The 26,883-nt window shown below is 31.6% G+C and overlaps 1 protein-coding gene across 14 annotated transcripts in view; it reads right to left on the bottom strand.

The window, feature by feature from the left end:
* The window catches only part of LOC139524664 (uncharacterized), a 71,431-nt gene that overhangs the window by 17,245 nt on the left and 27,303 nt on the right, over nt 1-26,883 (bottom strand). For 5 of the 14 annotated variants that reach the window (XM_071319644.1, XM_071319649.1, XM_071319648.1 and 2 more), the window contains 11 exons: nt 26,242-26,280; nt 25,553-25,582; nt 21,033-21,062; nt 20,401-20,430; nt 17,564-17,593; nt 11,745-11,780; nt 10,927-10,956; nt 10,422-10,451; nt 5,756-5,788; nt 3,885-3,960; nt 1,111-1,371 (listed from right to left, as the gene is read on the bottom strand). In XM_071319644.1, coding sequence (XP_071175745.1) covers nt 1,111-1,371; nt 3,885-3,960; nt 5,756-5,788; nt 10,422-10,451; nt 10,927-10,956; nt 11,745-11,780; nt 17,564-17,593; nt 20,401-20,430; nt 21,033-21,062; nt 25,553-25,582; nt 26,242-26,280 — 625 coding nt within the window. The remainder of the gene's footprint in view (nt 1-1,110; nt 1,372-3,884; nt 3,961-5,755; nt 5,789-10,421; nt 10,452-10,926; nt 10,957-11,744; nt 11,781-17,563; nt 17,594-20,400; nt 20,431-21,032; nt 21,063-25,552; nt 25,583-26,241; nt 26,281-26,883) is intronic. The other 9 variants (XM_071319657.1, XM_071319655.1, XM_071319654.1 and 6 more) reach the window with 5 other exon arrangements.

A 26,883-nucleotide genomic window follows, 5' to 3' on the forward strand; every position in this document is an offset into this window, starting at 1 on the left:
CGGTTCCATGATTGAATTTTTTAAAGTTTACAAAATACCTAAATATTTTATTGCAATCTAGTCATTAACAATTATCATTATTTTAAGAATCCTGGAAATATTAACATTTTTGGCATTGCACAATGTTCTCATTTAGCTTATAACATCTTTTATGTCATTCGAACTGCCTTAACATTGACAAGTTTCTTTTCTTTTGATTATAAATGCTGCTTTCTTCACAAACAAGCAGGAAATACCAAATTTAGTCTTGTTTGACCCATAACCTCTAGCTCTTGAGGTGAGCCTGCATTCAATGTGCCATAAAGACTTTATATATACAGTGAGCTTGTTTAAAATTTGTCCTAAGTAGCCTTTCATCATAAACAACACTAAAGGATATGCAGCATCGATGTAACAACACTGGTGAGTGAAGTATTGTGCTTTTTCCTTTTATACATGTCTTCAGAACCGATATCACAAACAAAATTTAGTGCCAATCGTTCTTTTAGATATTCCTACATAATTTGATTTTAATCTATCTGTTCTTTAGAAACAAATGACCCAAATTTGAAGTAAGGCTCCCACATAAGTCATGACATCTGATAGTGAAAATTCAGATTTTTAAATAAAAAAGAACACACTTTTAAGTAACTGAGAGCGAAAAGATAAACGATGAGTTAGTTTCACTCATGCAACTACAAATAATTGCAAAGGTTGTATATCGCTGTTTAATAGTGAAAAATCTATTTAACCGAAACAAATCTGGGTCACAAACCAAAACCGCGGAAACAGAAACACTGAACTTCTACAAAAAACATTCTGGAAACCGACTATTTAATAACAACTGCCATAATCCAGACTTGACACAGTACATTTTAAGAAACAATGGTGGGTTGAACCTGGTTTTCTAGTTAGTCAAACCTTCTAATTATAACGCAAGGTACAGAAGTGTAAACGTGAAATATAGATAACCAAACCTATGTTTGAGTCTGTCTTTACACGCGTAATCTTGGCATGTGTTAGTTCCAATTTATGAATTAAGGTTTAATGAAAAGATGACCGACATATATTAATTGTACTACACAATAATATAAATTGCTGTAGGATTAAAATTTGATAAAAAAAAATTACCTTCTAGTTTATTCCATATGCCGTCATCAGATTCTGCCAGACATTTTATTCTATGAATTTCGATTCCGTTTGTGCTTGTCACTTCTCCTATCTCTTCCTCAAATAATCGCTTAAGAAACGATGTTTTGCCTGCACCTTTCTCCCCAACAATAACCAACCTGATGTCTCTCTTTTTCTCTGAGCCTGATTCTAATAATTTGAGGTACAAGGGGAGAGATTTTTTGTCAGACATTAATCTGATTTCAGTTGGAACATTATCGTCTACAAAAATTAAAATAAACATCCTTTGATAACAAGCTCAAACTGTTCAACAGCAAAGTATAACATAGGGATATCAGCAATTATTGCTAATGAGATACAAGAATCAAAACAAAGTGGATCCAATCAAGATACGTAACCACACGGCGTTAAACAATGATTAAAACAAACAAAGTAAAGTCAGCGATGAAACGTTTCGACATGAAAAATGAGGACAAATTCAAAACGAACGAAACAACGGCTTGATTTTTGTAACAATCAATAAACAAAAAAAGTGATATAAGTAACAACAAAAAAAAGCCAACCACTTTATAATTTGGCTCATTCTCTAATACTAGTAACAAAGTAAAATATGCTAGATATATATACTTTCTGTGGTGGGATGAGATGACAAAAGCTTGAATCATATCTTATACAATATATACATACGTTTTGGCAAGTGAGCTTATCGACAATTTATAGGTATTCTAGTGATACCATTTGTACACCTTTTATAGCAGACTTGTTTATGTATTGTTATGAATCACTGACATAAAAAAGGTCACATTCAGCATAGACTCGTCTTAATTCAATTTAATTGATGAATTAAAAAGCACTTTTCATTGCTTGAATATTTTGCTTCATAAGATGATAAAAAATATCTGAATATTTTGCAAATATTTATACAATATACTTACTTACTTTAAAAAAATCAAATATAAACAGCAATGATAGTCCTTTAATAGATTTAGATACTGCAGTTTCACACCGGAAACTCTAAGTATTGGATGTCGTTACGGCAAATTACCTACATCCGTTCCTAAGTCGCTCATAGATTCACAACTTTGGTTGCACAGTTTGAATGAACCTTTTTGCAACCGGTATAGAACAACCTAATGTTTACGGCGATAATTTTTTTTTTATCGAGCCCTTAGATTTAGACACGATCCTAGTAAACTTATCAAACCTTGAAATACGCACATTCTTAACGATTACGAGTTCAAGACAGTAATAAATTTTTAATGAATCATGATTTTGTTACCAATAAATTAAAATGCAACAAAGATTATTGTTTCACACAATTTTTATAATCACCGTTCTACATTCTCACGATACCTGTATTTTAGATTCACACAAGGTCGTTTTTTCTCTCTGAATGTTTGTGACCTCTTTACAGTAAATCTATTGGTGTTGTATGGGCACTGGTTGATATTATAGTCTTAGATACATGCTTTTTATTTGTTGTTATTATACCTTACAAATATTCCAAACACTTCCCTTGGTTAAAACGCTATTATGTAAAATGGAATAATTCAGTTAAAATCTTCACCAGTGGTGAATAAGACTATAATTTACCGCCAAATAACCTTTTGGGTTTCTTGATTTGTACACGAATTATCTCGCATAAATATGACGTCACAGACGAAAAAAACCAAAATGGCAACGTTCACGTTGCAGGTAGCCCATCAAGAGACGAAGAAACAATACCAAACAAGCTTGGAAATTCATCTAGTGTCGACGATATATCTGGTGAACGGCCCTTTTCACGGTCATCTATATATTACAGAAAGAGTATACATTTGTTGTACATACGCGAAATGTTAATAGACACATATTAGTTTTCTAATATAAATCATTTAAGTGTTTTGAGAACTTGATACCATATTTTACTTTTAATTAAAACTGTTCGTTCAGTATAATAAAACAATTATGGCCCATTGAGTCGGTGATTATCAAAAATTGTCAACATGAGTATGGCTAAAGCCCTCGTTGTATAACCTTACACGAGCTGACAATTTTGCGGCAAACATATTTAACATCGCTACCCTGTATGTGCATAGACAGTAGACAGGAGACAGTAATTCCGTTGGTATCGTTTGTTGCTTTATATCATAACTTTGTTTTGACATACATTAGGCCGTTTGTTTTTCTTATATTTTAGTATTTTTTTTTTTGAAACTTTTCATAGTTAACTTGCGGTATGGGTTGTCTTCATTGTAGTGTAGAAGGCCGCGCGTTGACCGACAGTTGATAACTTTTATGTCATTTGGTGTCTTTTGTAGAGTCGTCGCATTGAAAATCATATCACATCTGCTTATGTTATAATGATAATCAAGGATTCATTCCTATAAAGTGATAAGTATATTACAAAAGTGTTTCTTTTTCAATGAGGTGTTAAATAGAGTTTCTCCTATCACAGTATGACAATGTCTGTATTGTTCACATCTTTTTTTTTAAATTCCTAGAAATACTTGAACTCTGAGGCCTATACCTGAAATGGATTCTCTGTTCTACCATATTTTAAATAATAAGCTTGGTTTAAATTTTATGCAAGTTTCTGAAGCTGTTATCAAGAAACCCCTTGTCTGCACTAGTTTGCTTATACATGTATCTTTCAATAACAAGTAATACAAAGTTATCAAAAATTACAACTTGCATATACTGTACTTAAATACTATATGATTGTGTTTGTGCTAAGTAAAGAAAATGTAACATGAATAATTTCAAACAAGAAATATAGCCATCATAAGATTAACCTTCAACTCGTAGGTCTTCCGCTGTCTGCTGAAGAAGTTTCTCACGAAATTCCTGGGCGGCCTTTGACATGTCAGTCTATCAAGAGAAAATGATGTGATTGAAACAAAAAGACTAATATGCTGTATGAAAGAATTGTAGTCTGAATTTTTATTTGATAGTTATCTAAATTGTAAACAACACGCTCAAATATCGTACATAATGATAATTTTGCTGCAAAATAATTAAATAATATTTATCTTGCAGAATGATAGAGTATTTTCATTAATTTTATACTCTAAAACGGGTGATATATTTACATAGGAGATGAATATCAATCATTGTCTATTTGTTCCAATTTTGTTATAACTGAAATAACAAGAACAACATCTAATCGTAGGAATTTCCAAAACACAGATAACTTATATAATGTACCTGAGCGGTTACCAATATTTACACTGTAAATGGAATATTGCAAGGGTTTTGTTTAGAAAAAGCAAACCTGTTAGTATCAATAAGCTTTTTAATTGAAAGTGCACATTTTACCGGAGTTGCATCTTTTGCTCACCTGTACGAAGAATAAAGCGAGCATATCTGATAACTTGACGTTTCTCGACCAACGTTCGTAGGTTTGTATCTTTTAAACTCTCTCCTCTACATTTATCAAAAAAAAATATATAATTTGTCCACAATCCGTCTGGCGATAACTAGTTTATTACATGCGTCCAAAGATCCAATTTGACAAAACAAAATTACCGCAAAGGCAAAAACTAAAACAGATTTGCTATCTGCCTTATCAATTTTTTAAACAAATTAAACTACATTTAGTTGAAGATAATAAAAATCTGATAAGGACAAGAGTTTTCTATAAAAATGTCCCATTTGTTCATAAACTGACGGCCATTTTTTATGTTGCTTTTGTTTGCTTTTTAAACTTTTGTTTTGGTTCAAGCCGATTATCTTGGAAACTATAATAGAAACTGAAAATAAATGTTTGTAAGACAACCTTACAACCACAGGTTGATCATGATTTTTTCCGAAATCATTAGTCAATTACTTGTAATGGGTATTAATTGATTCTTAATACTGATTTTAACAGTTTGCTTTTCAGTTTTTGCCCATTATCTTGAAAATATAAGGATCAAGAGAAACTTTAAACAGCAAGACTGATCTGTAAAACAAGACAGTTTTATAAGCTACAAAACCATCTATGTAACTGGACTCCTTATTGGAGTTTTTGTCCTTAATTAATAATTTTTACTTATTCTTTGAAGCAAAAAACAATTCACTACAGTTAAAAGGCAAACTGTAAAAAGGTAAAAAGTTTAAGGATCAGCCACACAAAATCAAGATATAAGTCAATATAACGAAACTGGCAGTCGTCCTGGAATTATCATCCAGTTTTTCGAATTGAGAATCGAGAGAAAATATGTATGCAAAATAAAATCAACCGAACAAGTGATTCTAATTATGAATTATATATTAACCTATAACCTTAGGAAATTGCTATTAGTCTTTTGACGGGTTAAACATTAAGTCATTGTCAAATAAAAAAAAAAATGTTTGAAAATTAAATCGCCGTTTAATCAATATCGTAACATTACTTGTTTTAATCTTTAAATAGAATAAACGAATTATACCGAACAAGAAACGTCATTGGTCAAAATTAGAAAAAAATAAGTTGGTCTCTTGTGGAGAGTTGTCGCGTTGCCAATCATACCACATCTTCTTATATTACTATTTTAAAATTCAAAACACTCAACTTCAATTTTGACTGCAACATATTTTTAACTTGATTTTGCCACAAACTGACTGTCGTCCTGCTTTAAAATTGAATTTTATATTACTTTAAATCCATACACTTTTAATTTAAGAAGTTTAGCACAAAACTTACTTGAGAATCAGTTTCTACTCTATATGGTACGTCCTGTAAATATAATACATATTGTATAAACTGTAAAACCATTATATTACAGACAACAGAAAAACATATTTTCGTTTGATGTTGTCATTTATATATTTATAACTCTCCATCCAAATAATAATTAATAAACCATTATAGGTCAATGTACAGCCTTCAACACAGAGCTTTGGCTCACACCGAACAACAAGCTATAAAGGGCCCCAAAATTACTAGTGTAAACCCATTCAAACGGTTCTATTACTTTTTAGCTCACCTGACCCAAAGGCCCAAGTGAGCTTATCTCATCACTTGGCGTCCGTCGTCCGTCGTCGTCGTCGTCGTCGTTAACTTTTACAAAAATCTTCTCCTCTGAAACTACTGGGCCAAATTTTAGCAAACTTGGCCATAATGATTATTGGAGTATCTTGTTTAAAAATGTGTCCGGTGACCCAGCTAGCCAACCACGATGGCCGCCATGGCTAAAAATAAAACATAGGGGGTAAAATGTAGATTTTTTGCTTATAACTCTGAAACCAAAGCATTTAGAGCAAATCTGACTGGGTTAAATTGTTTATCAAGTGAAGATCTATCTGCCTTAAAATTTTCAGATGAATCAGACAACCAGTTGTTGGGTTGCTGTCCCTGAATTGGTAATTTTAAGGAAATTTTGCCGTTTTTTGGTTATTATCTTGAATATTATTATAGATAGAGATAAACTGTAAACAGCAATAAAGTTCAGTAAAGTACAAATAAATCAGCATGACCTAAATGGTCAGTTGACCCCTCAAGGAGTTATTGCCCTTTATAGTCATTTTTTACCAATTTTTCATAAATTTTTGAAATCTTTTTCAAAAATCTTCTCCTCTGAAACTACAGGGTCAAACTTAACCAAACTTAGCCACAATCATTATTAGGGTATTTAGTTTTAAAAATGTGTCCGGTGACCCGGCCAACCCACCAAGATGGCCACCATGGCTAAAAATAGAATATAGGGGTAAAATGTAGATTTTGGCTTATAACTCTGAAACCAAAGCATTTATATTAGAGCAAATAGGACGGGATTAAATTATTTATCAAGTAAATATATATCTGCTCTGATCAATTTTCAGATGAATTGGACAACTGGTTGTTGGGTTGCTGCCCCCAATTGGTATTTTTTAAAGAAATTTTGCTGTTTTTGGTTATTATCTTGAATACTATTGTAGATAGGGATAAACTGTAAACAGCAATAATGTTCAGCAAAGTAAGATCTAAAATTAAGTCAACATGACGAAAATGGTCATAAGTTTGGTAAATTTTTACAAAATATTTCCCTCTGTATCTAAAGAGCCAAGTTTATTATAGATAGAGAAAATTATAAGTAGCAAGAATGTTCAGTAAAGTAAGATCTACAAACACATCGCCATCACCAAAACACAATTGTGTCATGAATCCATCTGTGCCCTTTGTTTAATATGCACATAGACCAAGGTGAGCGTCACAGGCATTTTAGAGCCTCTGTTTAGCCATGACGTTGTAAGTTTAATTTCGACTTGGTTGATGGGTTTGAACTTTCCTTTGGTATCTTTCGCCTCTTTTTAAAACTAGGGGCTCTAAAGAGCCTGTATCGCTCACCTGATTCTACTTGGGTTTTAGAAATCATATAAAAAGATAAAATTTGGCTACAAAGTAACATTACTTAGCCAGCACCTCATTAAGAAAGGAACATTAATGCTATGTATGTATTTCCCATAGGGTCCTATTTTAAACTTAGTCTCCTGCTGGAAACCACCTTGGATGATGGATTGGATACAAAGTAACAACACTTGGTCAGCATGCCATAAGGAACATTCATGCTATGTTTGACTTCATTCTATTCAGTGGTTCTCTAAAAGAAGACATTTGTATGTACTCCCATAGGGTCCTATGTTAAACTAAGTCCCCCGCTGGCAGCCATCTTGGATGATGGATCGGCTACAAAGTAACAACACTTGGTCAACACCTCATAAAAAACATTCATGGCATGTTTGGTTTCATTCCATTCTGTGGTTCTCTAAAAGAAGTCATTTGTATGTATTTCCCGTAGGGTCCTATGTTAAACTAAGTCCCGCGCTGGTGGCCATCTTGGGTGATGGATCGAGTACAAAGTAAAAACACTTGGACAGCACCTGATAAGGAACATTCATACTATGATTTATTTCATTCCATTAAGTGATTCTCTAAAAGAAGTCATTTGTATGTATTTCCAATAGGGTCCTATGTTAAACTAAGTCCCCCGCTGGCGGCCATCTTGGACGATGGATCAGCTACAAAGTAACAACACTTGGTCAGCATACCATAAGGAACATTCATGCTATGTTTGACTTCATTCCATTCAGTGGTTCTCTAAAAGAAGTCATTTGTATGTATTTCCCATAGAGTCCTATGTTGAACTTAGTCCCGCGCTGGCGGCCATCATGGATGATGGATCGGCTACAAAGTAACAACACTTGGTCAGCACCTCATAAGGAACATTCATACTATGTTTTGTTTCATTCCATTTAGTGGTTCTCTTAAAGAAGTCATTTGTATGTATTTCCCATAGGGTAAACTAAGTCCCCCACCGGTGGCCATCTTGGATGATGGATCGACTACAAAGTAACAATACTTGGTCAGCACCTCATACGGAATATTCATGCCATGTTTGGTTTCATTCCATTCAGTGGTTCTCTAAAAGAAGACATCTGTATGTATTTCCCATAGGATCCTATGTTGAACTAAGTCCCCCGCTGGCAGCCATCTTGGATGATGAATCGGCTACAAAGTAAAAACACTTGGTCAACACCTCCTAAGGAACATTCATGAGATGTTTGAGTTTATTCCATTCATTGGTTCTCTAAAAGAAGTCATTTGTATGTATTTCCCATAGAGTCCTATGTTGAACTAAGTCCCGCGCTGGCGGCCAGCTCGGATGATGGATCGGCTACAAAGTAGATGTTTTGTTTCATTCCATTCAGTGGTTCTCTAAAAGAAGTCATTTGTATGCATTTCCCATAGGGTCCTATGTTAAACTAAGTCCCCTATCGGCGGCCATCTTGGATGATGGATCGGCTACAAAGTAACAACACTTGGTCAACACCTCATAAGGAACATTCATGGCATGTTTAGTTTCATTCCATTCAGTGGTTCTCTAAATGAAGTCATTTGTATGCATTTCCCATAGGGTCCTATGTTAAACTAAGTCCCCCGCTGGCAGCCATCTTGGATGATGGATCGGCTACAAAGTAACAACACTTGGTCAACACCTCATAAGGAACATTCATGGCATGTTTGTTTCATTCCATTCAGTGATTCTCTAAATGAAGTCATTTGTATGCATTTCCCATAGGGTCCTTTGTTAAACTAAGTTCCCCGCTTGTGGCCATCTTGAATGATGGATCGGCTACAAAGTAACAACACTTGAACAACACCTCATAAGGAACATTCATGCCATGTTTGGTTTTATTCCATTAAGTGGTTCTCTAGAAAAAGTTCAAAATGTAAAATGTTAACGACGACGACAACGGACGACGCCGGACGACAGACGCCAAGTGATGAGAAAAGCTCACTTGGCACTTCGGGCCAGGTGAGCTAAAAATCAAAGCGCGAGAGTAATGTAAAAGGTAGTTGCCGACTTGTCAATGTGTGTGTGACTAATTCGTTTTAAATTTTATGTGAACGTGCGATACACTAAACGGAAACACAAGTGAGAACATTCATAACGGATTAATAGTTTAGTCTTAGATATATGATTTTTTCAATAGTTGTTAGTGGCTTTGAACTAGCTGTCAGATAACTGCGAGTACTCTCAGATCTGTTCATTGTGTTTTTTGTGTCGGGATGTATAAGTCCCTGGCCACGTTCACTTGTATTTTTGTCAATCTGATGAGTTAAGCCTTTTTCAACTGATTTTTATAATTCGTTCTTATGTTTTACTGTTATACCACTGTCCAAGGTTAGGAGGAGGGTTTTTGCTTTCTCGATTTCTCGATTTCCCTATTTCTCGATTTCCCTATTTCCCGATTTCTCAATTTTTTTATTTCGCTTTTTCGATTTCTTAATTTCCCGATTTCCCGATTTCGCGTTTGCAAAGTGAAGGAAGAAAACACGAAAACGCGAAAAGGCGAAATGGCCGCATCCGGCCACCATAGAAAAGTGATATCGGGTTAGTGACTGTATATGACATAGAAATATACAGTCAACGCATTTGCAGTATAAATGATGTTTTTCATCTTCTTTTTCATATTATAAAATAGTTAAGGGTTAGATTGTTTTAGATGTTAACTGGAAAACACCCAGTCAATTTATATATAAAATGGGTGAAAAAAAGAAAACAAAGCCATTAAAAAAGATGTTTTAAATGTATAACAAAACCTTCTTTACGGCTTTGGCTAACATATATCTCTGGTATGGACGTCTGTTATAGTGAATTTTTTTCTCACAGACATTACTTTTGTATTTAAAACTCCCTCAGTCATAGACATTTCCGACATTTTACAGAAAGAATAACATCATTAGTTCCAATTTTAGGCCACCAGATTCGTCTTTCAACAATAAAATTCTCTTTGCTCGAAGCCAAAAAACAACCACAAAAATATTGTAAAAAATCAACTTGACTTTAACTGCAAAAAAATCATCATTAAAGTGGAAAAAAACTCACATCATTCCAATTGTCTTCATAATCTGTATTCTGTAAATATATAACTGATTGTAATTACTGGGTAAACGTTCTATACAGGCATAATACAAAATATGCCTGTCCTGTTTTGAATGAATTATAACAGATATGATAATGTCTTTATCATGTTTATTAAATCAAAGCACTGATGATGTAAAAGATAGTTGCTGCCGAGTCAATATCTATCTTTTTATTTATCTATTCTTCAGCCTATGGAATAAGCGAATCGATAAAAAGTTTCTTATATAATATAGAGATTTTTTTTTCACAGACATAGCTATTGTATTTAAAACTTCCTCAGTCATAGACATTTCCGACATTATACAGAAAGAATAACATCATTGGTTCCAATTTTAGGCCACCAGATTCGTCTTTCAACAATAAAATTCTCTTCGCTCGAAGCCAGAAAACAACCACAAAAATATTGTAAAAAATCGACTTGACTTTAACTGCAAAAAAATCATCATTAAAGTGGAAAAAAACTCACATCATTCCAATTGTCTTCATAATCTGTATTCTGTAAATATATAACTGATTGTAATTACTGGGTAACCGTTCTATACAGGCATAATACAAAATATTCCTGTCTTGTTTTGAATGAATTATAACAGATATGATAATGTCTTTATCATGTTTATTAAATCAAAGCACTGATGATGTAAAAGATAGTTGCTGCCGAGTCAATATCTATCTTTTTATTTATTTATTCTTCAGCCTATGGAATAAGCGAATCGATAAAAACGTTTCTTATATAATATAGCGATATTGTTACCATTTCTCGATATAAAGTAATGACTATACTTTTGAAAACTGGGGTTTATTTAACACGACAAACGTCTGCTATTTAATTTTCATGTTAATTAAATGAAACATAAATGCACGATTTATCATTCACAATATTTTGCAAATGTACACATTAAATTCATATCATGAATCAAATATAGTGCAATGCAATTTTAATGAATTCAATTGTTTTGTAAGCCTAAATCATCTATTACTCAATAATACTTCTATATTTTATTAGATCAATGCGATATTTCTCTAATATAATAACGATGTGTTTTAAATATGAAAAATGAATGAATGCGATATTTTTCTTATACAATCGCGATAGTTTTCTCATATGAAATAAATACGATAACACGTCACATTGTATGTCAAGAAAACCTCAAACATAATTCACAATCATAGTTCATGACAAGTTTAATGTTATAGGCCAAATATCACTAAAACATCGTACCAGTAACAAAATCAACGCTAACATATGAAGTCGAAAAATGTTCAAAACTTTCAAAAAAATCTTACTTCATGCCAATCGCTCTCACCATCTGTATTTTGAAACTATAAAACATATTTTATATACTTGATAACAATTATGTTACTTGCAACATCATAAATATTCTTGTTCTGTTTGAAATGAAGCATCCAATCTTTTTGTTAATAATCCATAGCATAGACGCAGTGCTTTTAATAAATGTTTTTGTGACTTCTAGTTTTTATACGTATGCAAAAACATAAAACAACATTATAACTATAAAAGACTACAAAACCATGGATTACTGCAAGGAAATGCATTATTTTGGTCTAAATGTTTCGCCACATACAGTTGCGTTTTAAGGACAGTTTAATAAAACACCCTTAATTCAGGCGAAGTGTCCGTAATTGTTTACAATTTTACATATTAAATGAATATTTAGGACAATAACGTGTAAATATAAAAATAGTATTAAACCTGCTTTGTTCTATATCAACGCGCAGAGGCAGTTTTTTACGCGTAAGTTGACATGAAGTTATCAGTTGCAGTAAGAATAGTTACCAGACCCGGAAACATTACTGATTCCGAACCGAACCGACAAGTCTGTGCTCTTACTGTTAAATACCTCTAGTTTTTACGTCTTTGTTAGACCAAGTCAAGATTCGAACCAACGACCTCCGGATCTCGAGGAGAACACACACACACGAAACAAACAAGGAGAGCGATAATACAGATTAACATACCAAAAACTAATGTACAGAGATAAATAAAATAATGTCTCACAAAATTAGAAATGTTAAATTATTTAAGAAACTACACCTCGATATGGATGGTCGACTTCGGGATAAATTTCATGAATCAACGTGCTCTTCAAATTCACTATTTTTTGTACCAATTATTTAAAGGGTTTGGATGTGGCCAGCTATTGCAAGGCTTATATCTGTCTTTATTCAAAATATCCTCAATTTCCAGTAGTATTCCAATTTTCACGGCGGCCTTATTTCAATGTCTATACATCCTATTGCAAGATCTACCTATTGTTTTAAAATTTATCTGTTCTCGTCATAAACATGCATGAAATATTTTCCACTGGAGGTAAAACAAACAATAATCAAATAACTCAATCAATTATTCAATGTACACAGTACACGGAGACAAGATCTTGTAAAATTTTATTCATGTAAAATTTTCACTTAAATAACTTAAGAATGTACTCCTCTGAGAAGCCAACAATTTATAAAATTAAACTTTTTTTCTTAACCTGATTTTTTGGGTTTATATGACTGTAAAAACATAAATGGTGAAGAAAAAAATCATATGGTGGTGCACGTCTTTTTTTGCTACAAATGATTTTCCCATTTTCATCAGTTTTTACCCATTTTTGGGCTATTATCGTGATAAAAAATCACAGTTCCACAATTTAACTTTTTTTCATACTTTCAATAAAGTTAAAGTGGACCTAAATTTAACTTAAAAAAAAACTATAGGTATGTGTTAGTATAAAAAAGTTTTTATCGTATTTTGATGCTATTTCATGTCAAATTTACCATGCCGTCAATTTTGTAAATTTGTAATTTTTTTCTCTGTTTTAAAAACAAAATGCATATTATTTCAACTTTTCTGTTACAAATGATACAAAAAAAAAAACATATCAAAGAAATTTGAACAGAAAAAAGAAATATGGGATGTACACCTCTCTGGTAAAATCATCTTGTGTAGCTCTCGCAAAAAAGGCTGATTGATTGGTAAAAAAATTGAAAAAGTTAATCACTCAAAAAACTGTTTGTTGTAAATATACAATTTTTCACAGATAAGAGTTTAATTTGATTATAACTTTTTCAAAATTCCTTGATATTTTCCACTCGTATCACATGTTTTGGAAATAATTCCATAACGAGATTTAAACGAGACTGAAACGTCAGAAGAATACATCCTTAATGATAGTGCAAACTTTTTTTATCATGGTTTTGCAACCTACTACATAATACATCACCTATTTATTTTTATCTTTTTACTACGATTTAATTGCGATTAATGATATAAGGTTTTGTCAGTCGATTGTAAAACTTAGAAAGGTAAAAGGCTGTTTTCAAGTTGTTTGTTTATGCTACATTTAGATGTGAAAGGGGAATGACGGACGACTAAATAAAAGCGTTCTTTTTTTGGTTAATACATTGTATTTCAATTTAAGAATGATGATTAACATTGCGAAAATATCAAATCTATACACGTTTTGATATAGCCAGGTATGATTACTACTGAGACAACCCTCCACAAAAGACAAAATGTAAAGAAATTAACAACTAAAGTTCACTGTACGGTTTTCGACAATGAGCAAAGCCAATACTGCAAAGTCAAACCTACAAATACAATTTATTGATTAATTTAACTGAACACTTATTATTTTGCATGAAACGTTGTGAAGGAAAATTCAATAATCAAAACCAAAATGAACATTCCAATTGATATTATAAAGTGTGTGTTTCTACTTTGTGATGTTATACTACTGTTTCAGAAAAGGGAGAAGGTTTTGTACCATTAAAACGTTTTATCCTGCTGCAATTGTTTGCACCTGTCCTAAGTCAGGAATCTGATGTTCAGTGGTTGTCGTCTGTTTATGTGGTTCATAAGTATTTCTCGTTTCTCTTTTTTTATATAGATTAGACCGTTGGTTTTCCCGTTTGAATGGTTTTACACTAGTAATTTTTGGGGTCCTTTATAGCTTGCTGTTTGGTGTGAGCCTAGATTCCGTGTTGAAGGCCGTACCTTGATCTATAATGGGCACTTTTATAAATTGTGACTTGGATGGAGAGTTGTCTCATAAGCACTCATATCAAAAATATCTATATACCTGAATATTGTGAAGGACCTTAAGCATCTAGGTCTAGATCTGTTTGATTAGAAGTTGTGAAACATTCTGTTTAAAAAGCTTGTTGTTGTAAGAGTTTACTTACTGTTTTCAATTGGTCTGGTCTTTACGAATCTAATTCATGATTACGGACAGATTAAAAACACCAAATATATATAGCATGAAGTTTTAGTGCAGAACATTCATTGGTCAGTTGTAAATGAGGTCAATATAAGGTTTTTGATTTCCTCATTTATAAAATAGTTAATCGTTATATTGAAAAGTTTGAATTCAAAAATATAAATGTACCCCTTATTTTCATAAAATATCTTATGGTCCCATCTTAATTCTAAACAAATACAATAAATAATTAATTAAAAGATGTAGAGCCATTTAATCGGTCCGTTTTGAATGCAATTTGGTAACTGTTATTTACCTTTATAATCACAGGCACTTGTCTCAGAATTGTTTTTCCTATATACCTTAATATAACACAAGGTAGGTACTGAACTTGCATTTTAGAAAAATGTCAGGCGGTGACGAAATTCTGTTATATGCCGCTTTCTAGGCTGTCAACCCCACTAAAACTTGTTATATCGTAAATCTAAATTGATTCATCTTTACAATGGTGTATAACATGCCTTCATTTGTTGTCGAAATAATCCGTAGCAATCCTACCCAAGTATGTCAATCGTAATAATTTGCCAAACGCTGATGAATTTGCAATAAACGCGTCATGTCTCCTTATATATATCGGTTTCTGATTGGTCAATTTTATGGGAAAGTCTAAATGATTTTCGGAGTTATCTGATCTTGTTTCATTTTCATACGTAAAGCCAAGAGAGTCTGAATGACATTGACGTCATGGGAAAATTTGTATCTAAAAAAGGAAACTCGTAACTTATTAGACATACCACAAATAACACTTGTTAGGTTTTTTTTCACGGTATCTCATACAATTTTTCTATTCAGACAAAAATAAGTTTTTTTTTTCTTAAACAGTTTTTATAATTAATCATTTACTGCGAGACGTTTGTTTCCAAATTTCTCTTGTGTAGGATTGCTACGGATGATTCCGACAACAAATGAAGGCATATTATACACCATTGTAAGGATAAATCAATTTAGATTTGCGATATAACAAGTTTTAGTGGGGTTGACAGCCTTGAAATCGGCATATAACGGAATTTCGTCACATCCTGACATTTTTCTAAAATGCAAGTAAGGTACCATGTGTTATATTAACGTATATAGGAAATGTTTTTTTGAGACAAGTGTCTGTGTATATAATTCGTATATTTTAACTTATTTGATTCGTTCAGGGATAGTCACATGTAAAACTATATTTTCGAAGGTAGATAGAAAACGGCGGTTAGCAAAAACCATATTCCACGGTTATTTTGAAAAATCTAAAAATAGAGATCTAAAAATCAATATACTTAATGACGCATTCTCAACAACCAATCACATGATTTTCTGCATTACTTCAAGTGCAATCACAACAAGCAGACGTTAGCTCAATGCCCACAAAAAGAAGATTTGCATCCATCGAAAACGGAGATAAGAAAAATTTATTAAAAAATGTGTATGCAAAAAACGCTTAGTGGCAAACCAACACAGCTCTTAATAGTTTTCATGAATATTTGACGGAGAAGAGCCTACCACTCGACTTTGAAACTTATGAAGATGAACAATTGGACGTTTCGGCTTAATCTTATATGAAAATGCCGAACAAAAATGGTAATGTGTACAAAAATTCAAACTTGCAGTCGTACCGTCAAGGTTTGCAACGTCACTTGTCCAAAACAAGGAATAAATCACATACTCAAAGATGACAAATTCAAGAAGTCAAAAAACATATCAATGTATGACAAAGGAGCTAAAGTTCCAAAACCAGCCACTTTGTCGTCAATTATTAATTACTTGTGTCTTTCACAAACAAGTGTGACCGTTGAAACTGAAGCAATATCAACTGCTTCATTAGTCTCTTTCAATTTTCAGCAATTGTCCGACTCTCAAACTCAAATCCTAATTAATAAATTCATTCCTGAATTGACAGCTGATGATCATGATGATGGTAATGGTTAATTTTTGAGATCCCATGAACATGCTGAAGTTCCAAGATGTATACCAAAGCAGTCAAACTCAGTTGATGCTAGTATTAACAAGAAAGCTATGCCAATTCCAGTTTTCAATACTTGTTCAAATATTACTGTCAATTACAACTTTTTTCATTAGAATTAATGAAAAACAAAGTGTTTATACAATGTTTAAATGTTAAATTGTTTAGTCTACCTTGACATCACTTGAACATTAGTAAATAATTTCAATTGTTTTTTAAATTGTTGGCATATTATTTATGAAATACCTTTGAAAACTCAATATATTGTTAATATTGGAATAAATAATCATCATATATTTTTATCAACATGGCCAAATCAATTATTACATCTCATAAGAATCTTTAAATTTTTAGAAAAGAACAGGTTCGGTGAAAAAGTCAAAGAACAATTTATATACTACAGTCATGATAAAATAAAAAAAAAATACAAATTCTTATGCACTGACGATATTTGTGAATTAATAATATAACAACTGTAGCCTTTATGTGAGGTCGATGTATCTTTGCATCGACCTCATACAAAGGTTTAACTAAAATAATTGTATAATATCAGTGAGTACTGTTTATATATTATTTGTGTTCAATATATTTAGACTCGACCAATAGAGAGGGATAAGGCTTCTGCAAGCGTTTTTGTGTACTTTTCATATGTTTTTGATAGTTTGTAAGGCAGTAAAAGTTCAATGATTAAGTTAATATTGAAATTAAAAGACCTCCTCACAAAAAGGGATGTTCAAATCCACTCGCTCTTTGTGCTTGGGGATCTCAACATCCCTTTTTGTTCGGAGGTCTTTTAATATCAATATTAACTTATCATTGAGCTTTTACTATTACATAATCTAATAATCAGGTTGAATTTAACTACAAAATTTCATCATTAAAGTTGAGAAAAAACTCACATTATTCCATTTGTCTTCATAATCTGTATCCTGTTAATATAAAGCTAATTGTATATACTAGGTAGCAGTTCTATTACTAGTGCAGTGACTGAGAGCAGCATTTTTGGATATTAATCCCCCCACCTAACACACACACACATATCATATATCATTTGAAAGAGGAATCCTGGTACTATAACAATATGCCTGTCGTAAGTACCTGACAAACATTGAAGGGTTTCAATTTTGACTTTTTTTTCCCATATACAATATGAACTCTAGTGGTTCTGTTCGAATTTTTGGTTTTTGGAAAACAACATAATATATATCATAGACATGGCATCCTCGGTCAGTGTCACAAATCACTCGTTAACATTAAAGACATTTAAAGTAATAAATATGTTTAACTAAGTAAAAGCCATTATTTGAAAAAATATCCACATTTACATGTAGTACGACTTCCATAGAATAAGAAACCTCCATATGCATATTATCCTGAGATTTGTTATGGCTATAATAAGGTCAAAATAAGGACCCGCATATCAGTTTCTGCAAATTAAACAGTTTAGAGTTTATTTTTTATATAACTTCCCGTTGCATAGATCAGTGCATGTAGCATTGTGTATATGGTAATTCTACAATTGTAATTGTATATTGTGATTCTCAGGCTTTGTGTGTATTTATATGCAATAAATTTAGAGGTATAATGCTATAAATGAACGGAAGTAATGCTTAAATAATGCACCAAGGGCGATGTAATGAGAATGTGTACATCAAGGATGATGCCAAACAATTGTAAAAAAGGTCAAAATAAGGACCCGCAGTGTAACCTTATTAGAATATATCCAGTATAATGTTAGGAGACATCTTCCAAATAACTGGACCGAAGCTCATAAAGTCGTTAATTAACTGACAACTTCGGGAAAGTTCGAAGAGACGACAACCTTGCTTCGTAAATTGACAAAGAACTTTTTCATGTAATGCTTTACGAGTTTATCTTGTGAATAAAGCCATACAAATTGTTCCTGTATCTTGAGCTAATGATTTCTTTTAAGATGATATAAAGATATATGGGTCATTAAAATGAGACAACTGTAAGTTTTAGGTAAATCGTATGTTTTCTGAGCGTCCGTTCTGGTCATGTTGCAAAAATATTTGTTTTTGTTTTTGTTTTATATATATTTCACCAAGTGTCTTTCAATATACAACGCAATACCAAAAACTTGAAATTTAAAGACTGAACTATGATCAATACATATTATCTTTTTTTAAGAGAATAAGGGCTGTTACCTCCTTTTTTTTTTATATTTCAGAAGTGTTAAAAATGTTTCCCCTTTATGAATTTTTTTTTTATCTCAAATTTCCTTAGTTTCAATATATCATCACGACAAAACTATGTCCGTGATCCTCAGACTTTATATTGAAATTTGCAATTACACTGACCGAGAAGTATTTAACTAAGTTTACGAATAATCTGTTGTGGAAAAATTAGACACCCAAGCTACCTTACTGAATGTAGTCGATGTAAACAATTATAATAGTCGATTAACAATTTGAAAAAAATCCATAACGATAAACGTATAGTCTGTTATAAAAAGCCTCCGATATTTAAACATTATTGTCTACACTCTACCCCTAATTCCCTACCTTGTACTCTTATGCTTTATTCTACCATAATTTCAATATTGAGACTTGAGAAGAAACTTGTATTTAATACTTAGGAATAACAAAGCAAACGACAACAAAAGAGTACAAATTTCGTTTTCCCTTCGAAATTGGAATTTGAATAAAAAAAAATATCATACATGTGTAGTTTGAGTTACAACCATGGTTATTTAGATTTTACTTTCAAAAGAATAAAAGACACCTTGAAAACTGAGACTTGGATGACACAGGTTTTAATTCTTCTAAGAGAAATTTAATAGTGCTCAATTCTTTGTTTATCTCTATACAAAATATGTAGGGAGATGGTGTATGAATAACAATAAAAGAATTATCAACCAGAGATAAATTGAGCGTTGTAAACCCCAACTACATGTATATGCCATCTTATGGGATTTAACTGATTAATAAATGTTGTATTCAATTTTGTTTTTTAAAGCCTTTGTTCAAGGTTCTTATCTATATATACAGATATAGTTATATCAATATATAGAATTCAAAACTAAATCCGATTTATCTGTAGTAAATACAGCAAAATACAGTAATCTTTGAACACAAAGATTGCCTGTAAAACTTTCATATTTTACATTTGGATTTCACAAAGTCATTGATGTCTCAAAATATGTATAAGACTATATTTTAACATTAGTTGATTAATAAACACCAAATAGATTATTTATTAGTAAAACTTAGAATAACGAAAGTAAATCCCATAACAAACGTAAGTTGTATTTTTAAAAGTAAATAGCAGCTTATATCATAATTTAGAACAAAATTAATGGATTTAGCAAGGTCTTTATGTATAAACATATCTTTAGTCTAAATGATGACGACACTTAAAACATGAAGGCTTGATACATATGTATGTGAAACTCCAGCGACTTTTTAAGGAGTTTTGACAAGTTCACCGGTTTTTTGTCGTACGATTTGTTCAAAAAAATATTTTGCTTTATGAATAAATGTTTGAACATCTTTCAGTCTATGCAATTTGTGAGATTATACATCATTCAAGTTACCGATTGCTCTAGTTAATATCGACACCAAAATATATGAAAATTCATAACAATAGAACAAATATAGAGTGAACGATATATTTCAAGCATTTTTGCCACAGAGCGTCACCCTTCATCTAAATTGAATGTGCACATGTACATGTATATTTAAATGTGTTCGTGCATAAGTTATACAAAACTGACCCTGTTTGAATTTTCTTCTGAATCTGTATCCTGAAAATATAAAATATATCATAAGAATCAATTCTATAAACGGGAAAAAGCAAATATATTCATATTATTTTTTTAAGTGGTCTACCTGCACTATATAATCAAACGGCAGTTGTTTTTAGGCAATGCTTTGCGACTATAAATTTTATTCCTTAATTTAAAGAACTTACCTATAAGAATTAATGCTGATCAAATTCAGATAAAGCTTATAACATATGATTTATAAAACAATACTGTCCATCTCTTGACATGGTGTTTGTGATGACTTTCTTTCGAAAATGTTCAAAAGAAGATCATTTATAACGCCCATTATAAGATATTTTTTTCAAATATCATAAAACAAAATTAAATAAAACAAACAACAACATTGAAACAAAGCCAATAAAGTCTATGCAATTTGTGACAGTATACATCATTCAAGTTAAAGATTGCTCTAGTTAATATCGACACCAAAATATATGAAAATTCAAACCAATAGAACTAATATAGAGTGAACGATATATTTCATGCAATTTTGCCACAGAGCGTCACCCTTCATCTAAAACGAATGTGTACATGTACATGTATATTCAAATGTGTTCGTGCATAACTTATGCAAAACTCACCCTGTTTGAATTGTCTTCGGAATCTGTATTCTGAAAATATAGTTTTTATACGGGGAATCAATTCTTTAAACGGGAAAAAGAAAACATATTTATATTATCTTTTTAAACGTCTACATAAGATTTGATCATGTCACTATATAATGAAACGGCAGTTGTTTTTAGGCAATGTTTTGTGACTATAAATTTTATTTATTATTTCAAAGAACTCACCTATTAGAATTTATGCTGATCAAATTCAGATAAAGCTAATAACATATGAGTTATAAAATCAATACTGTCCACCTCTTTACATGGTGTTTGTAATGACTTTTTTTTCGAAAATGTTCAAAAGAAGATCATTAATAACGCTCATTTTACAATTTTTGTTTAAATATCACAAAACAAAATTAAAACAAAACAACAACATTAAAACAAAGCCAATAAAACGACTAACATTTTAATTTTGTTTTGTATAATGCTTTTTGGTTTTTGTATCATTGTTTATTGTTAACAAAGTTCAATTGGCATTAAAACAAATCAAAATTTAAAAGAAATCAAAATCTTGTTAAGATGTAATCGCTTGAACCGACAGAAGTAAGATCCCGTCATTGTTTTATAGTTCTATGATAAGTGTTGCATTCTTGTCTTTCATTTTGGCTAATGTGCTTTGTCTAAATGCCTTTTGTTGTTTCTTTGATAAATACGACGGGGCTCTGTACTTAAACTTTCCGTCACTGTAGTATTGTTCTATGATAATATTTTGTAATCTTTTCTTTCATATTTGTTAATGTGCTTTGTCTATATGCCTTTTTGTGTTACTTTTATACATTGGGTTCCATAAATTTCCTCCTACTCATTTTAGACCTATATCTCGAATTTGACATACACGGTCATCTCATTACCTCGATCGAACACAAACGATATGATTTTAATTTTGACATTATCAATTTCCCCCACATTAGAAGCAATACACCAACTGCACCTGCATATCGCATATACATTTTTCAACTTATTCGGTATTAACGAGCATCTACGCAGACTTTGTAAAACGTTACCAGTGTCTGAGGAGAAAGTTGACGAATCAGGGGTATCTTAAGAACGTCTCGTCCTTTTTACAAAACATGTTAACTGCGAGTTCTCTCACATCTGTTCCTAGTGTCATTTTGTTATTGAGATGTACAAGTACCCGGCCACGTCCACTTGTATTATTTTCAATCGACGAGTTAAGACTTTTTCAACTGATTTTTATAGTTCGTTCTTATGTTGTACTGTTATACCACTGTCCCAGGTTAGGGGAGGGTTGGGATCCCGCTAACAATTTAACCCCGCCACATTATGTATGTATGTACCTGTCCCAAGTCAGAGCCTGTAATTCAGTGGTCGTCGTTTGTTTATGTGTTACATATTTGTTTTTCGTTCATTTTTGTAAAATAAATAAGGTCGTTAGTTTTCTCGTTTGAATTTTTTTACATTGTCATTTCGGGTTCTTTTATAGCTGACCATGCGGTATTGGTTTTTTTCATTTCATTCTAGGCCGTACGGTGACCAATAGTTGTTAATTTCTGTGTCATTTTGGTGTCTTGTGGAGAGTTGTCTCATTGGCAATCATACCCCATCTTCTTTTTCTTTTTTTTATACTTATTGATAAATATTCGATATTAGCTTCACAAATAATGCACGATGGTCTAGATTATTGGTACTGACGTTGTTTATCATCTAAATAACGTGTTATAGTATTTTTTTATTTATCTTTATGAATATTAATTTAACGGTTTGGTCTGATTTTTGTGGTATCCATTTGACAAGGCTCTGTAAATTAACTGCGTTATTTTCTATGAACATTTTTATGTTCTTGTCTTTCATTTTTGCTTATATGCTTTGACAAAATGGCCTTATGTGATTCTTTGTTACACATGACGTTACACTGTACTTATAAACCCCATCATTGTGTTATTGTTTTATTATAATTTTTGTCTTCTAGTCTTTATTTGTTTCAGATATGTTTTGTCTATATGCCTTGTTGTGCTGTCTTACATATGACATGATTCTGTACTTATACATCCCGCCATTGTGTTATTTGCCATGGTTAATGTTTGTTAAAACATTTCATTTTTTTGAGTGAATAAGGTGATAACACAATGTTGACCGTTGTACCCCTATTATTGACCTTTTTACCTATTGTATTTGTTTGCTTTGTTCACACATCGTTGTCAATATAATGGAATTTTAGGCGAGTGTCATACAAGTGAGAGGTTTAGCTAGCTATAAAATCAAGTTTAACCCACCATTTTCTACATAAGAAAATGTCTGTAACAAGTCAGGAGTGTTATCCATTCATTTGATGTGATTGAGCTTTTGATTTTGCCATTTGATTAGGGACTTTCCGTTTTGAATTTTCCTCGGAGTTCAGTATTTTTTTAAATTTACTTTAAACATATGATCATGACGTGGGTCTTTACTTATACATCTCGTCATTGTTTTTTTTTGTGCCATTATATATTTTTGTATACTTGTCTTTAAGTTTTGCTTATGTGCTCTGTCTAAATGCCTTTTCGTGCTTCTTTGTTACATATTTGTTTGTTTTTAAAGTGATGAAGATTATAAAACAATGAAGACTGATGTACCCTTAATTTTGACATTTTACCTTGTATGTCTGTTTGTTTTAACTGTCATACAAGTTAGACACGAGAGCTAGCTATAAAACCAGGTTGAATCCAGTGACATGTTTTTCGTCATACACAAAGTCAGGAAAATGGCAGTTTTTCATTCGTTTGATGTGTTTGCGCTTTTGATTTTGTCATTTGATTAGGGACTTTCCGTTTTGAATTAAGTATGATTGCGATTTTGGTATGTTTTTCATTCGTTTTCATGTATGATTTTTTAAATACATTATATATTGATTAACATTGTTTTAGATTGTTTTCTTATTTTACAGGAAAAAAAAACAATGAAAATAAGATAAGATTGAGTATGATTAACTACTATCGAGCAAATTCAATGGTTAATTGAAAATCAACATTTATTAAAACTGCACAGATTTGTCACACATTTTGAAGCAAAATGATATTACCAAAAATAGACTAAATATTAAAAGTTAAAATTGACAAATACAAAAAAAAACCAACACTATAACACTCAATTAATATGATAAAAAACGTCAGTACCTAGAAATTATTCGTCAAGACTATTATCTTTTCTTTTTGAGTTGGTATGGAATATTTATCAACAATGTCTTCTAAGGAAATTTAAACAAAAAAAGGATAAGACGTTCTTAGACATATTCCTGGCTCAATAATTGTCTGCTCAGCCACTGGTGACTTATTTTTAAAGTATAAGTAGCAGTTGCGAGAACGTGAATACATAATAAACTCTGAAATGTATGTCCTATACATATGCAGTAGAAAGTTGGTACTGCTACTAAGGCTGGGGAAATTGAACATTTCAAAATCAAAATCGTCTCGTTTGTTATGGAATCTGGTACTGAAATGACCGCGTATGTCAAATTCCAGATATATATCAATATTAAATGAGGCAGAGGAAGCCGAGTTTGTTTATTCTTTAATTTTGAGTCTTGGAGGAAATAGTAATGGAACTTAATCACAAAATTTTGGATTGTTAATAGAAATACCATCATCAAATGTCTGAAAGGAAAAAGAAATAATCTGGGTTCTTTGATCTTCTTGTTTTTATCTGAGTCCGACGTGTTTTCGAAATGCTTTGATAATTAGTATCAGCTTATTATTGAATCAAAGCACGGACGGGATGTAAAAGTAAGTGCTGTCCAGTACATGATTCGTGAATTCTTGTTGTAATTCTTATGCAAGTAGTTATATATAAGGGGGAATAGTGCGTTGTTCAAATTCAGATTAAAATATTGAACATTTATAGTTTATCTTGGAAAAAAACTACTTGTCTTACCTTTTTTAAATTTGCAAAACTAATCCCTTAATAACATGTCATGATATAAGATTATTTCACAAATTCGAATTAATTGATCTCTGATATCAGTTAATTTCAGACTGTTTAACATGTTTACTGAACGATTAATATGGAGAACAAACGAGAGAAAAAAACCCATATAAAATGTTAAAACATCTAAAATTTACATTTAAAAAAATTGAATGAAGTTTTGATATGGTTATTGGCGTATAATTTTATTTTTTAAAGATACTGATCCTATTAATATTGACGAAGCTAAGAGAATACATAATTAATAAACAATGCAACACAAACAAATGTATGTCTGGCTTCAGCAACTTTTCTTTCCCATTATATGCCTATTTTGCATAACGTGAATATATATTCCATGATATGTGACAATTTCTCTTCTGCATTTTAAAATGTGTGAAAAAAAACAATGACAAATTCACCACAATTTAAATGCACTATATGTGTAATTCAACTATGTTACTTTAGTTATATAAGTGATCAAAACACTGAACATTAATTCAATTTGGAATAAGATTGTAACCAAAACAAACTGTGGTTTTACTCGTAAACTACAAAACAATGCATTCAAACAATTAAAGAAAACACAATACCTCATTCAAATTTTCGTCATAATCCGGAATCTGCAATGATACAACATATTATTCTAATTAAATTACAATTGAAATACAATCAACATTCCTTTTCTGCTATAATGTAATTCGCTAAACATTTTATCATCTCATTATTGAATAAAATCACTGACGGGTTGTGAATTCAATTGCTATCTAGTCCAGTTTTGTTTTAACTTCTAGTTGTAATGCTCATGTAAATAATCAAACTTAACAAGTAATACTATGTATCTAATTCAGAAAAGGAAATTTACAAGATATTGGTTAAAAAGTTCAATCAAGCCAATCTGTTGCGATTGATGTACTTTTTTTATTTTGTTGAATTGCTCACTTCATTTAAACTCTAGAACATGTAGATAGTTGTTCTTTTGAAAATTACACCAAATCTCCTCGAATTGACATGATAGCAGTTCATTACAGAAAAGATAAGTATGGGATTCTGATTATTGTTCAATGCAGTATTCAATTCTCTTTTATAGTGCACCAACATATTCGTATTTCAACAGTTACTGTGCATTATAAAAATGCTACAAACTAAAACATTTAACATTAAATTCAACTGCTGCTAGATTTTTTGCAAACATTAATACAAACTAGTGTCTTACCTATCTTAAATTCAAGCTAACGTCGTCAATTACACAACTAAGACTCATTTAATTAAAACAAATTACCTCAACATCATTTTCCTCAGGTTCCTCAGGTTCTGAATACTGCAATTAAAATATACTCGGTACTAATGATGTTACAAGCAACACCTAATACTTTCTTATTATCTATTACAATGATTTGCTAAAAGTTTGAATATAGCTTAGTTGAAAGAACGAGTGCGTTGTAAGTTGTATTGTAATCAATGTTTTTATGACATCATGTTCAAGACATGGACGAGTTGTAAAGGTCTTTCCTATCTATTCGATGTTTTTGTGTGAATTCTAGTAGTAATCCATTGTAAATAATGATAGATAGCCGGAAATATGGTTATCAAAATCAGAAAAAAAAATTACCAATTTAGTTGTGTACAAAATACGGTATGTCAATGTTTTGTGACTTATCTACTTTTTTTAATAATACTGATGGTAGGTTAAATACAAAAATTTATGGCAAACGCGATGATTTTATTTTTCCTTGAGTCAACTTTCCATTTCTGTGTAGCATATTTGTAGCGGCACCAGCATATGGAGTATTTGTGTCTCAATTGATACGTTACTCTAGAGCGAGCTCAAAGTACGTTGATTTTTTTTGAACCAGTAATACTGCTTTTCAAAAGTTGCTAAGACAGACTATAAATCAATCAATTTAAGGTCATCACTCAAGAA

Source organism: Mytilus edulis, chromosome 5 (assembly GCF_963676685.1).
Source record: "Mytilus edulis chromosome 5, xbMytEdul2.2, whole genome shotgun sequence".
Taxonomy (NCBI): Eukaryota; Metazoa; Mollusca; class Bivalvia; order Mytilida; family Mytilidae; genus Mytilus; species Mytilus edulis.